General features: G+C 36.4%; 1 protein-coding gene across 1 annotated transcript; it reads left to right on the forward strand.

Moving 5' to 3' along the window:
• Positions 1 to 1,690: 1,690 nt before the first annotated feature.
• Positions 1,691 to 14,215, forward strand: DTHD1 (death domain containing 1). The gene is given in 11 exon segments (XM_009867452.1): positions 1,691 to 1,967; positions 5,301 to 6,120; positions 6,611 to 6,941; positions 7,636 to 7,815; positions 9,449 to 9,693; positions 11,497 to 11,661; positions 12,257 to 12,546; positions 13,680 to 13,947; positions 14,013 to 14,035; positions 14,038 to 14,069; positions 14,072 to 14,215. Coding segments are annotated over 11 exon segments (2,775 nt in total).
• The last annotated feature ends 416 nt before the right edge of the window (positions 14,216 to 14,631 follow it).

Raw genomic sequence — 14,631 nt, forward strand, 5'->3', positions numbered from 1 at the left:
ATTTTGAGTAGGAGGATGCCATTTCTCACTTCCTGTACATGAAAGTATATGTTCTTTTCCAAGTTTCCTTTTTCCTAGGAATAATTTTGGAAAATGTGGAGATACTGGACCATCAGAAATGGTAAATAGGTTAATGATTCACATGCATTTTTGTGTTAGCTGTGCAGTACGCTTTCAGTGTGATCAAACAAACTATAATGAGTCAAAAGGAACTTGCCTTTTGAATTTAATAATTACAGCTGGTTTCAGCTCATACATTTGATAAAAGACACTGTATCTTTTGTTGTTATTTTAACATTTATACAGTGCTTTACAGCTTCAAAGCACACTGATGACATTACCTTATTAGTTCTTGCAATACTTAGATTCAATTTTCTGTGTGCTTTTATATCACAGTCCAATTTTAATTGCTATTTAAAGCTGCATTAATTATATTTATAATGGGTCATAAAAAGGGATGTTTAATAGAAAAGCCGCTCTACCAACAATTTGTGTAGTACATTTCTTAAGCCATAAAATATTTTGGTGTATGTGATACTTCGGATTTAGACCAGTACTGAGCTCTGATAATGAGTCCTCCCCTAGCACAGCACGCTGTGAACTGGCATCAGTAAACATCAGTGCTGTTCCTCCACTTGTTTTTATTGCCATCCTGGTGAGACTTCTCTTCCTGAGCTTGCTGGGTGAGATAGAAATACTATCACTGACGTGTCAGTGCTCAGATTTGACCCACTGATGACAATAAAGAGGACAGGAGCCCTGTCAGGCACTGACTCTGCTTCCTCCCAGTTTGCCTCCAGGAGCCCCTGCAAAAGCAGCGCTGCCCGCTTTCACGGGGGTACCCTTGAGAACAGTGCTTTTCTCCCTGTGGACTTCATATAGTCAATTCTTGATGCCACAGTTAAGTTTAGTGAGCTCATGTTTTTTCTCACAAGTTTGCTTCTCAACTTCCAAAATGTCAAACAAAATTTCAATCATTAGTTAACTGAACTTTTAGCTGTTACTGCTTTTACTTTACATATCTTCCTGTTATATGAACATACACCTGAAAAAACTGTCTATTGCTAATAAATGTTTTTGCTCATCACAAAATTTGATTTGTGGATTCCTAATTTGCTGAAACCTACGTATAATTCAAATACACCGTCCAGACTGCACAGCAGCTCAGACCTGTCTCACCTGTTTGAACATCAAATGAAATACAGTTGTCAGAAAAATGGTGTCAAATGACCTGCATTTAGTGTTAACTTGCAGTGAAAACACTTCCTCGTTTTTTGGTGATCATACAAATATGAATTCACAGTTAAGCGTCATTTCATAGGTACTGACCATTTACAGCCACTGAAGTGAGAAATTGCTCACAGCTCCTGAAATTTAAGTCACTGCTACATAACTACGTTACATAATCTCCCCTAAAGGTGTATAGTATACGTTGACATCTCTTAGCAGTCCTTCCCCATAGTTACAGGAGAACCACTCCTCTCTGTCACCTGGTAACTTTTTAATAGTCAATATCAACTCAGAGTTTCTAAGCTAGAGTTTGATTTGTCAGGGTGTGCAGAACACAGTCCTTTTTAAATTGCTGTTTAGGCTAGAAACACTAAACAGGGTAGTAGTCTGAACCGAGGACAACACCTTGTGGAGGTGTTTGAGCATAAAAACAATTGTTGTAGTATATTCTAAACAAAAAATGGAAGTATCTGAAGGTAAGATTACACCTGCAGGCAAATCAGGCCAACTCCTGGAAAAAATCTGGCACCTGAATTTGCTAGCGAGAGGTGTGCTTCTGAAAAGTGATCTGGATAAAGAAGGTATAAAGGAGTATGTACTTGGACTGATCTCTTTAACAAAAGAGCTGAGCAGATCTCTCAGCGAGCAGCTGGAGAACATTACAGAAAGTATTCAAGACACCTGCCACTTGCTGACGGCTCTCCATGAAAAACACAAGGAATTTACTGCAAGTCCAGGCAAGTATGGAGGGACTTACCTGTAAACAGAATGGACTGGGTATATTGGATACTAAATTCTGCCGAGTGATGATGCTAGGTGGCCTTACTTTTCATTTGATAGTATTTCAGTTCTTGATCATTCATTAGACAAAATTAATTCATATTTCAACCAGGTGTATCACACCATTTTCTAGTCTAATAAAAGAGATTCAACACGAGACTTCATTCCAAACTCTTCTATGTCTTCCTCTTCCCATGGAGCGATGGGGAATGGGGGTAGCCATCAATCTGTAACACTTCCCCTCTGCCGCTCCTTCCTTCTCACGCTTTTCTATGCTCTACCCTGGGTCCTTCCCCTCAGCCCACAGTTCCCGTCAGGAAAAGTTAGGCTCTTCATGGGCTGCAGTTCCTTCAGGGAATGCCTACCTACCTGCTCCAATGTGGGGTCCTCCATGGGCTGCAGAGTGGATATCTGCTCCAGCCTGCTCTCCCAGGGGCTGCAATGGACACGCCATGCCCGGAGCACCTTCTCTTCCTTGTTCTCTGACGTTGGTGACCGCAGAGCTGTTTCTTATGTCTTTTCTTTTCTTGCTCCTCACTGTTCTCTGGTGTTCTTGCCCCTTTTTTAAATACTTTTACACAGAGGTAGCACCAGTTTGCTGACCAGCTCATTTCAGTCCTGCAGTGGATCCATTGTGGAACCTGTTGTGTCTGGCCCAGGGCAGCCTCAGCCACCCCTTACTCACTGGGTAAACCCAGTATATGTAGCCTACAGTCCTCTACAAGTAACACCATAGTTACAAAATGTCAGTAAAAATAAAAAAGACTTCTGCCATCTTAGTGCGCAGGTAAACACATAGAATTTTTTTTTTTTGCATTTATAATAATGCTGTGGGTATAATAACAGTGTTATTTATTGTAAGGACCAAATCCAGATTTCATTCCTGAGAAAATGCAGGATCGCTTTGTGACAAATGGAACAACTCAGAAACCATATCTTAAAAAACTTTCATCAAAGAAGAAAAAATCTCTAACATTTCTGCATTTAATAATGGTCTAACAGCATGATGCATAGAGAGAGAGACTCCAAGCAGAAATCTTTAGCTGTGCTGTGTTTATCAATCTTTGTTCTACAGATTTATAAAGTGTCTGCAATAATAAAAATCCATTTTTTTTAAGATCTGGTTCCAGGCTCCAAGATCAAGCTAACTTTGCCCTGTCGGCCTCATGGCCTTTTCAGTTTTTCAAATTTTTTTCAATTTTTAATATTTTTTTCAGATTTCTAAGAATTTATTATCATTCTCCTTCCAAAAAGCTACTTTTCTTCATCTGACACTTTCCCATAAAACAGTCAGCAAAAATCTTTGAAAGCAGTTGCGTATAAACTGCCACTGTGTTCTAAAGCTGTATTACCAAATGTCAAAAAAGCGCAGAAAGCAAAGTGCTAGAAAAGCAATGGTGGCAGGGGGTAACAAAAAAGGCTTATATCAAGGTTGACCTTTTATCAGAATGCAAAAAAGTATCTTTTCAGACAACAGTTGGATAGTGTAAAGCGGCAAGGTCGTGTCTTTGCTGGGCTTTAAGCACAGCAATATTAGAAACGTCACATTTGCAGCACAGGAAAATGCTGTTGTTCTGAATGGCCCTGCTATATTCAAATTTTATTTTAGTGAAGTTTAAACAGCTGTATGATTTGGTTTGCATTTTTTGGTTTGTTTAGAGAATGCAAAACTCAGGGAGGAAACAGTTTAATTTTGACAGTTTCGAAGAAGTGTTAACTTTGCTCTACAGTGAGACTGGGAAGTGGTCTTTTACAACCTCCTATGCAAAGGAAACTATACTATTTCCAATCCTTTTGTTTTACTTCTCAGTCCTGTTAAACTATTTACAAGTTTTTCACTGTTGTAAAAGTGCCTCTGGAAAAACAGCAGTACCTTAGAACAAACTTATTTTTTCTTTGAACTACCAGGGGAAAATAATTATTAAAAATATGTTTGCTTTTTTTTTTCCCAAATACAATCAAAAGCCAATAACAAGTCCCAAATAACAAGTCATTAGAGAACTGAGAAAATATTGCAAAGGAATTATTATTAGACTGAGTTCAATGAGGAAAGAAAGCCTTGATTCTGAACTGTGCTTTTTGTAGATTTAAATTAATTGGATGCAGGTAGAAACAAAAGACCTTCCTAGATTATATGACTCAAACTGAACATCACACATTGATGTGTTGTGACATTCTTATTCACTAAAATTATTTTCCAAGTTGAAAACCTTGAGATATTGATTTACCTCATATGATGTTATTGAAAAAAGTGAAATGTAAGACAGTAGTTTCCCATAAGACTTCTATCAGCCTTTTCTGTTGTCCTTCCCTTGTGTGTCTCTGTCCGTTATAAGTGGAGAGCACACCATGCTGTGTTCAATTCTTATTTGTATTGAATTTCACTGGATTTAGCCCCAAAAAAAAAAGCTTTCCAGAATCTCATGCAGCAAACAGAAATAAGCAAAAATTTTTTTGAGAGGCTTGTAGTATACCTAACTAATGAAGACACAGTTCCAGTTATAGAGATTGACAGCGTAAGGTGAGAGGAGACCTGAAAGTAATACATCTGAAATCCTTGGAGAGAATATCTGGAAGAATTTCTAAGAAGAAGTGTAAGATAAGAAAAATGAGGGATCATAAAATAAATAAATTAAAGATAAAACCTTACATGAATGGCACATACTAATTGTGTGGGGTTTGTGCATCCTACTTCACCAACTGTTATACGCAACAGCAGCCTCCACCATTCCTAAAACTGGATGCTACAAACTGCTGAACTTCAGTATTGTATATATGTGCTGATGTTTTTGTGTTACCCTCTATTCTTCACAGCAAAAAATTTCAAAGCTGCTGAGAATGTTTAATAATAAGCCCACATATAACAGCTTTTTTAGAGAGCCAGCTGTTAGAATCTTCCAGTATTCAGTTTTGGGAAATGCATAGCATAAATGTGTAGTTTTAAAGCTCTTCCCAAATTGATTTGACTATTAATTACCAATCCATACGGTAGTGGCTTATCGTTAGAAATGTGTTCATTAGATTTGCCACAGTAGTACTTTGACAAATACACAGTTGCACTTGAACAAGCACACAACTGTACCTGTGCATATTCAATTCTTCAGAAATTGACTCGAATAGCAATAAATGCAAAAATATTAACTAGAAGCCAGGAAATACATTACGCTGCATGTATTGAGTGGCACTATGGAATTAGGTAGAATTCATTAAACATGTATGTGAGTTTTCACATTTTTTGCTACTTTTCCTAGCAAAATTCATTTGGTTACCTTTTTTTTTTTTTCCTTCAGAGTACAATGAAATTATAGAATGTCTGCAGAAAGTGAAGGATTATTTGATAAATACAGTCTCACACCTTCAAGAAGTGGAAAAGAAACTTTATGCTGCTATCTGCAGACAAGATGAGGATTCTCAGATCCAGACTGCTCAAAATGCTTCTAGAGAAACTGATGTGTGTTGTTCTGAAGGAGAAGCAGCAGAGCCTCTGCAAGCATCTTCTAGTCCCAGCCAGCAGTCCCAAAGAACTCCTTCCCTGAACAAGACAGAAAGTCAGGATGTTAATCAAATCCAGATAAGTGAAACTAAAAATATGCAAAAAGATGTAGCCTCGTTAGCTGAAAGAATATGTACTCGAGAGCAGGATGTTAGCAGAGAACCTCCGTTGAAAAAGGAAGATGATGAACACAGACTACTAATGAACTCCATTACAGAGAAAAAAGATTGCAATGGAAAGGATAAACCTCGCGGAGGTAGTTCTGTTACTGAAAAGTCTCCAGAGCTGCCTTTTCGATATGCTCTTATGAGCAGTGGGGAAGGCATTGTATCAGGGACATTGAAGGGCACGTATGACAGAACTGTCACAAAGCTTTTTGAACAGGAAAAAGAGGTAGAAGTCAAAGGATCTTCAAAAGGAGTAGAAAGTGAAAAAAATGAAGAACATAGACTGACAGAGCAAATGGAAGACAGTAAAATGGAAACAAATAATGAGATTTGTAGGAATGACCTAATTACCTTCACATCTTCAGCACAAACACGTGACCTCACTGCTATGAATCCTTCTATGAATGATTCAGAAGGAGCACAAAAATCTAGGCACTGGATGAGCAAAGAGTAAGCACGTATCTTTCTTTTTAGGAACAGATGTGCATGAATATTGCTTATGAGTACACATATAAACATCTGTGGGCCCAGTAACCCAATATGCATATATTGAACAGCTGCTGATCATGCACATAATATCAGTTCACAACCTGAAACATGTACTAAGAAGATTTTCCATTTGGTCTAAAGTAAATTTTGATTGCATACATTTTTTTTATGCCAGAGCAGGCACGAGTCACAACCAGTAAAGCCAATAATTCACAGATTGTTGGAAAACAGCAGAAAAGGACCCCAGTTAGTCAGTTTTATAATTTGTAAGATGTTCTAAATTAAGATAAACATAAAAAATTCATGATTTTCCCATCTATTCATAAACATATAGTTTTATGAATGATCTGCTCTTACTACAGTATAGCACATTATAAAAGTATTTAATTAAAATTATCAGATCACCTCACCCAAAATACCAAGAATAATATTTTATATTCTTTTTCTCCAGATTTCTAGTGGAAGAGAATGGTAAGAATGAACGTGAAGTAGCTTGTTTTATTAAAGCCCCTGCAATTGCTCTAAAGAAGCTGAAGTGTAAGGTAGTCAATGACACTAGTTCCTTGGTGGTGGATGATTCTGAGGAGCTGGTCAGCAACGTCATCAGCATTGAATGCTCTGATTGTGAGAAAACAATCCCTTTCCCTATCAACATTGCAATCCCATTTACTTCGTGCTTCAGAGGAAATTATCGGGAGATTATGGTGAAAATGACTGATGTGAACTTTCAATCAAACTACTTAACTCCTGTTTCTTTGGAGAGATACCAAGGAAACCATAAGGTTGGCAACCTCTCGTTTAAGCAGTGTAAAAATATCTTTCCAGAATCCCTTTTAGGCCTCTGTGGAGCTATAAAAATAAAGTTGACACTATTAATCTGTGTGGCCCACTGCATGGGATTAAATTGAACTTTTATTCCTATTTTCTCAAGAACTAATTCTATTTGAAACCTAGTATTTAACAAGGTCCCTTTTTCACTCGTAATGTTAAGATAAGTACTTGTCTTAATTTTAAGCTTTCTCCTTTATAATCTGAAAAAAAAATGCACCCCCAAATCCCTAATGATTACTAATGTTTGAGTAATGGTTCATAAGTGTAATATGTTGCATTATTTGATAAAAGGGAGAATTATTTTACATTTAGATCACAGAGAAATAACACAATTCTATGTGTCCAAACTCCATCTCAAAGAAGCACAGGATGGTTCTTTTTTAAAAAAATCAAAAGAACTGCATTGGGCCAGATCATCACCCAGTTTGGAAGCTTATTTCATCTCACTCCGATCATACACTGGAATATTAATTACATCACATGACTAGAGATCACTAGGTAACTGGGCATCCAGGTGGCAATAATATTCAATTTACTTTCCTTTCACATCTATGAATAATGTTGCCTTCTCAAAATACTGATCTGCTGCAGAGCACAGCTTCCTTTTCCTCCAGTGTACTCTAACCCCACATTCTCTTTGTGCAGGAAACCTTTGCAGAAGTGAAAATTCATCAGTTGGGTGTTTTTTCTGTGTTATCATGCTTAAAGAAAGAGGCATTTACTGTTCCAAAGGTAGGACTTTCACAAAAGCTCAGCGCGGATTCTAGAATCTCTTTCTGTTACCAACCAGAAACATTCAGTTCACCAGCACCCATGCAGCTAGAGGTAAGCTTGAAAATCTCAATACTTGTTCCATAAGTCTGTTATCCAAGAAGTTCTAAAGCAAGGATGCCGATAATTTTAAAGGGCAACCAGTGCCATTATAATAAATCTATCAAAAGTGGTTGCAGCTCCACATCCTGTATACACAGCAAATTGTTTCCTGTCAACTCTGTTAAAACCACACAGTATCGTTAGTAGTCACTGCAAAAAAACCCCTACTTTTATTTTTTATACTTCAGAAAATATAGTTGTTGCCAATAATGACATAAGCATCAACTCCAAACTCCAACTGCTTGGCTCAGTGTTTAAGTTAATGGAACAATTTTTCTCACTTGACCTTCATAATTTGTACCAGGCAGTGTTACAGAAAGTTTTGTCACCTCTTAGTCTTAGGCTGAAAATAATCTCAAAATTTGCTTCAGTTATAATGTTTTTCTTTACTTCCCCATAAAAACGCCATTGATTCTAAAGTACAGAGGAGTGTCAAGGGTTAGGGCTGGGCTGGCCACCAAGGGCTGACAGATGATCTCTAACTGCTCTCCCTCCCCAAAGGGAAAGGGAAAAGAGAAAAGGAAATGTGACAGAAAGACTTACAGATTGGAAAAGAAAACTAAACCAGTTTTAATAAAACAATAATAGTACTAAGAAGGAAATAATGAAAATAATGAACTATATGCAAATACATACAAAACTAATATTGAACCCAAATCCCCTGTCTCACACCCCACCCTTGATAGCAGTCACCACTGATGCTGCAGAGCAGGCAGGCACTAGGGGAGTCCCAGGCTCAGTGGCAGAGACGAACCAGGTATAGGAACTGAATTTAGGGTACTCTGAATTGAGATCAAAGCAGAAAATTGGACAGAGTCCTCCTCGGATGCCAGACATTGAGGAAGAGGGCTTAGCCTCCATGATCTCTCAGCTTTATACTGAATATGATGTATAAAGAATGGAATATTGTTGTTGGTCAACTGTCCTGTCCATTCCTCCCCGGAGGTGCAACCTTTTACTTCTTTGTGATCCCTTTTACTTCCTGGCACCCTCAACATAACACATAAGGTCCAGCAGTAACCTTAATTATTAGACTAAGTATAAGCAAGAGCCTTTGTGCATACCAATCCCTGGTGGTAACTATAAACATCAGGCGTTATCATTTGTAGTAGCAGGCACTGTCTGCAAAAACATGCTGCTAACTTCAGAAAGTGCAACCTCTTGGAAGAGACTCAGCTAAAAATTAAAACCACCAAACAGAACTGGTTCTATTTAGCTCAAACCAGGACAGAAGCTAAAATTTAATAGTGACAAAATACAGATTTGAAATATCTTAGAAAATTATCAAAATCTGAGGGAGCTCAGGAGTTTCAAAACTTGAACTCAAAGCAGCAACAAAACAATCAAAAACATTTTAGTAAAGGTTCCAGTAAAAGTTGATTACTTAGAAGCATTTGGTTGTGCATTGTATGAAGTGCTGATATGTTGGCAGGGTTGTTCGTGGGTTTTAGAGAGAAATCTAAAGCTTCTATGATGGTCTAATCCAATTCCAAAAGACAAATCAATTTGTAAAAAAAAAAAAATAGTATGTAAGAGAGGATTTACTAGTTTACAAATTAATTGTACAATTGCTTTCTGTATTTAGATTCAGCCAATTGAACCATCATTGGTTTTAACACTGAAAGCCAAACATGATATGTATCACTCAGTAGTATCTACTAGTGCACTGGTTTATGTCCAGCATCCTTCAGCCCAACCATTTAACAGCTCCGTTACTGTTACTCTACCCTGTCCTCCAAACCCAGAAAAAAAAAGGCAAGGAGAAGAGGCAGAACATGTGAGAGCCATTAGTGCGACAGTAAAGAGGGTTGCTACTGCATACCATCCTCGGTAAGAACAACTTCATTCAAAATTCAGCATTTTTAAAGATCAAAATGATTTAATTTTAACAGTTGCTGACTAATAAGTTTTTGTATTAAAAATGTGTTTTTTCCTTAATACAGTCTGCCGTACTTACAAACATTAGAAACACTAGAGCAAATCCCTACAGTTCTTATGCTGTAGCTTCACCAGGAAAATTCTTATAGCATTTGATGTATAATCTTTAAATATGCTGACCATTGTACTTCTAGCAGGAGTTGGGATGAAAAATGTGTGGGTTTTTTTCAGCAAGAAACGTTCAGCCATTCTCACCAGAGCCAAACATTGAACATAGAGAATAACCAAGTATCAAAACTTCTGTGATCATTGTTTTACCAGCTGATGGTTTTGCTACCCTTGCATTTGAACTTTCTGCACATTTGAACTTCTATACATTCCAGTGGATACCTGAGTACAAATTTATGACACAACAGTTTAGACTAGGTCAGTTTTTTGGTAACTTCTGCACTAGAAAAAGGCCAGATTTTTCCAAAGCACTCATTTCAAAATTTGTAAAACAGACATTTTGAAATGTCTTAAAAAAGTATTAAAACATGGATACACCAATAAAATTTATCCATTGTGCACATGAAGATATAGATAAAACTTTTTGTTCAAGACCAAAGCTGACCTCATCTATTTTGACAGTCAGCAAAATAAATGATGCTTTTATTATCTCATGCAGGAAAAAAGTCGATCTGGATTTACCTTTTGATTTTTGTCTTTCCAGTTCTGCTACCATGGACAACTCCAGGTTCAGAAAGGCTTGCAGAGATTTCTTGGGACTACAGTCTAGGGACTAGCTTGGGACAATATTCAGCTTTGAAGTAGTTCTAGTTTAGATCATAAAAGAGCTTATTCCTACTGTGCTAGCTAAACATTATCCTTTTCAAAATTCATCTACATACCGAGATTAAGATTGTCTTGAAAATAAGGTACAAATAGAGAAGGCAGACAATGTTGTAGCTTTCCATTTCTGAAAAACTTTTCAGATCATGTTTTACAGAGCTCTACACTCACACTGGTGTTTTAGACACAAGAGTTTTTATCACAAGCTTCACATTTGGGAAGGGTGCCTGTGTCGGTCTATACGAGATCCAAATTTCATTTCCTGTACTAGAAGCATTGAGGTAAATGGGTTATTCATATCCAGTTTTTAAAAATTGCTAAGGAGAGGGGTTCTGTAAAAAAACTATCATGTTTCATTTATTAGAATAAATTAGCCAGAGCATGTCATGTCACAATTACTTTATTCTGAGTGTGATATCAAAGAAATTACTTAATTTGAATAGAAGCTACTTTTATTTTCTCTGTTGAAAGATATAATGGATAGCAGTCATTCCTTTGTGCTTATTGAGTAATATTTGCTTTTGAAAACTAAGTAGGGTTGTTTTCTCATTATTTTGTTTTTCCAGATATCTACTCCTAGATAATCTAAATATTGATGAATATCTCAAAACCAATCCATAACAACTACTGGGGTTGACAACAAAGGATAGATTAAACTAGATTCATTTAGATAGACACCTTTATTTTTCCTTTTTTTCCCCTCTATCCAAGAATTGAAAAAAAAACCAAACCCAAACTTTTAACATTTATATCACTTATGTCCTCTGGAGTATATTTCCAGATGTAGATTTTCAGCAAGGTGGAAAAAGTACATGTAGACATCAAGGAAAGCAGAAGGGAAAGAACAGCTACAAATACAAGCTTACTGTTTTTGCAGGATCTATTTTTCACTATATTTTTTCCTATAATTTCTTGGCTTTCCAGGGCTATGAGTGCTTCTGTGAGAAAAAATGGGGAGAATCTCAGTGATACTTTGAAATTATTAGGCCACAGAAACAAAGAAGAGGGTTGGAAAGTATTTGACGATGTTATTATCCAGAATGCACGGAATGGGCTTGTATCATTTGAACTAAATGAGCATTTAGAAAGGTAATGTATAAATAATTTAATAAAATTTTATTTCCTTAAATACTTCCAAGTATACCAACCAATGGAAATTAGTAGAGTTAAGAAGTCATCCATTATTAATTATTAAATTGCAGGCATATATTTTTCCTTTTATTCTGCAGGATAAGATCATTTAGATTTGTTGCTCATGATTACAGAAAATATAAAATTGTTTAAATATTTTTTCATCTATAGACCATATGCAATGTAATATATATAAAACTTTAAAGAGGAAATGCATAAATTAATCTTAATTTGTAAACATGATTTAGCTCTCTTAACTACAAAACCATAATATTATTTTGAATTTCTTATTAGAATATACTTATATTCTTACTTTCATGTAAAATGTGTATGTATTCGAATTCTTAGATATAGAGTCAATATACTTTACACTACAGAAGCAGTCAGATTTCTACCCTTTCATGTGCTGGAAACACGAATGAAAAGGAGGTAGTAAAAGGTTCCTCGGAGACTGAGCCCGTATTACTTTGCACAATAAATTATTGGCAGTTGATAAAATGATTTAAGATAGAACTACCTATTTTCTTGCCTTTTTTTTTTTTTTTTAATACAGCTTTGTGGTCATTCGCCTTTCATTCCTCTTGGAAAACACCTATCTTATTCTCTTTGCTGAAGCGCTAGAAGAAGCTCTTTGTAGCACAATGGCTAATGTGATACTATATCGGAAAAGAGAAGACCCACGTAAAATAGTAGTTTTGCTATCAGCATCAAAAGAATTGACCTGTGAACTTCAAAATCTCCATGAGGAGGGCTACTTTGGTCCCCCAGAACCTACACAGCAGTTCCCGCTAAGAGAAGGAGAGCAGATTCATTTTAGATTTAGAGGCAACATTTTTGCTTCAGGTAAAGTAATTAATTCATGCATCTGAATGAACATTTTCAATCACCACAGCTATTAAAAAATACTGTATGTGAATATTAGTAGGTTGTGTTTAATCACAGCATATTTAGTTATTTCAGTGTTTTGTTTCTTATAAATAATAGGTGCATGGAAACTGCTCCAACTGAAAAATAAAAGATACTAGTTGAATAAGATACTGGGCGATCTCATCTTGGTGACCTTGCTTTGAGCAGTGAGATTGGATAAGATCATCTTCAGAGATGTCTTCCAATTTCTGTCACTCTGAAACCTGGTCCCTTGGAAATAGCTGGCAGGATACAATCAATGGCTTTTTAATATAAAGACTGTTTCATAGGTATTAGACTCCAAACAAAAAGAAAACAGTCTTCTGTTTTATCTATGTAGATTCACTTAGAGTGAGCGATGTGAAAAACTGAAATCCAGAGCAAACTGGTTTTTGTGAGTTTTACACTATGCATTGAGGTGATGAGAATGACTTAGGCCATTTCATTTAGCAGCCTCAAACAATTCCATGCAGTGGCTGCCACCATTACAAGAAGCCTCAGAAAAATTTTCCCCCAAAGTTATGTAGAGCCTCTTCTGTCAGTTTTGAAAGAACATTTAAATAGATATCTGGCACTCTAAACATTCTGTACATAAACTCACCTATTGAAAACCTGATTTACTCTAAAGAACAGATTATTATTCAAAAAGAGAAGTCTTCATCCTCCACGGAATGCCTCTCCATTTATGCAAAGGATAGTGTACACAGCTGTAGCAATTAGGTAGACAGATATCCACCCTGAGTAACCAGAAAGCATATACATTCACTATACAATTTTAGTTTTCATTTTATTTGTACTTTATCCTCTTGCACGTTCCTTACTTTTCAACTTGTAGCACAGCCTTAACCACTTCTTATGCCAACAACTGAGGGACCAAGACACTTCAGCTACCAAAGCAGGCTGGTAGGAATGACTGAACCTCGCGTGTTCAATATAAAGTAAAAATAATGATAAAGAAATATTGAATGTTATGTGATTAGCTCTATTTGACTCATCATAATGAGTTATTTTATATGCCAAACATCTAAATAAAGTGTAAAAAAATATTTTCTTTTTCGTATGGTCTGCAGAGAATGGAAAAGATTTTGGAGAAATGTACAGGCTGATCTTTCATTCACAAAGAAAACCCAGGCTGGAGCTCCAAATTAAAGAAGTGGATGAATTCGGCAACCACAGTTCACCTCATTACAAAGGGACAGCAGTGTTTTATAAAATTGCCAAAGAGATGATAACCAAGAAATGGGAACAAGCCTTGCCATATGGTGAATATCAATACCAGTCTCCACTGTGTAAATCAGCATTAACATTGCCAAAGGTGAGTTTCTCACCTAATGATCTTAGAGATATTTCCCTTTTACCCCTTACCACATATTTATTTGGCAAAAGGATCTTCGTATGATTTATGTGGCTCTGATACATTGGCAATGTACAAACACTCTCAGAATTTTCCTTAGCAGGTGGGAGGAACACTCATCCAAGCATGTGCATGGAAAAAATATTTTAGCAGTTTTTCCACCCATTTGCTCTCCCTAAATGTTATGGCCCTGGAAAATTATTACTTAAGTTTCAGTCATATACTTTTTGTATCCTTGTCTTGGGAGTGTAGAATTAAGAACTGTAGGAGCATTAAATGGTTCATCTATCTTTCTCCTACCACCTGATTCTCCCATTATGCCTGATAAGCCTCTGCAATACAGCCATGCTGGTAATTATCTCCATCTCTGGCAAAAGCTATTGCTACCTAAATTAATCTTTAATATTCCTGCAACTAAATCTCATTGTAATCTTTTCAAAGCCTAGGTATTAGCACCCTATATTGTACAAAATGCTGCTGCTAGACTACTGCTATCAAATTTGCATACATTTTAATACTCTAACACTGGTGACAAGCAGTAGCTTCTCTCTCTTTTTAAATTTAATTTACTTCACTCTTCCTTAAGCTAACACCTGCAAACACCTAACACCTGCAAATACATTCTATTTCATAAGCATACTGCTTGATTTCTCTCTCCTCTCCATTCT

The sequence above is a fragment of the Apaloderma vittatum genome, unplaced genomic scaffold, assembly GCF_000703405.1.
Source record: "Apaloderma vittatum isolate BGI_N311 unplaced genomic scaffold, ASM70340v1 scaffold7974, whole genome shotgun sequence".
Lineage (NCBI taxonomy): Eukaryota > Metazoa > Chordata > Aves > Trogoniformes > Trogonidae > Apaloderma > Apaloderma vittatum.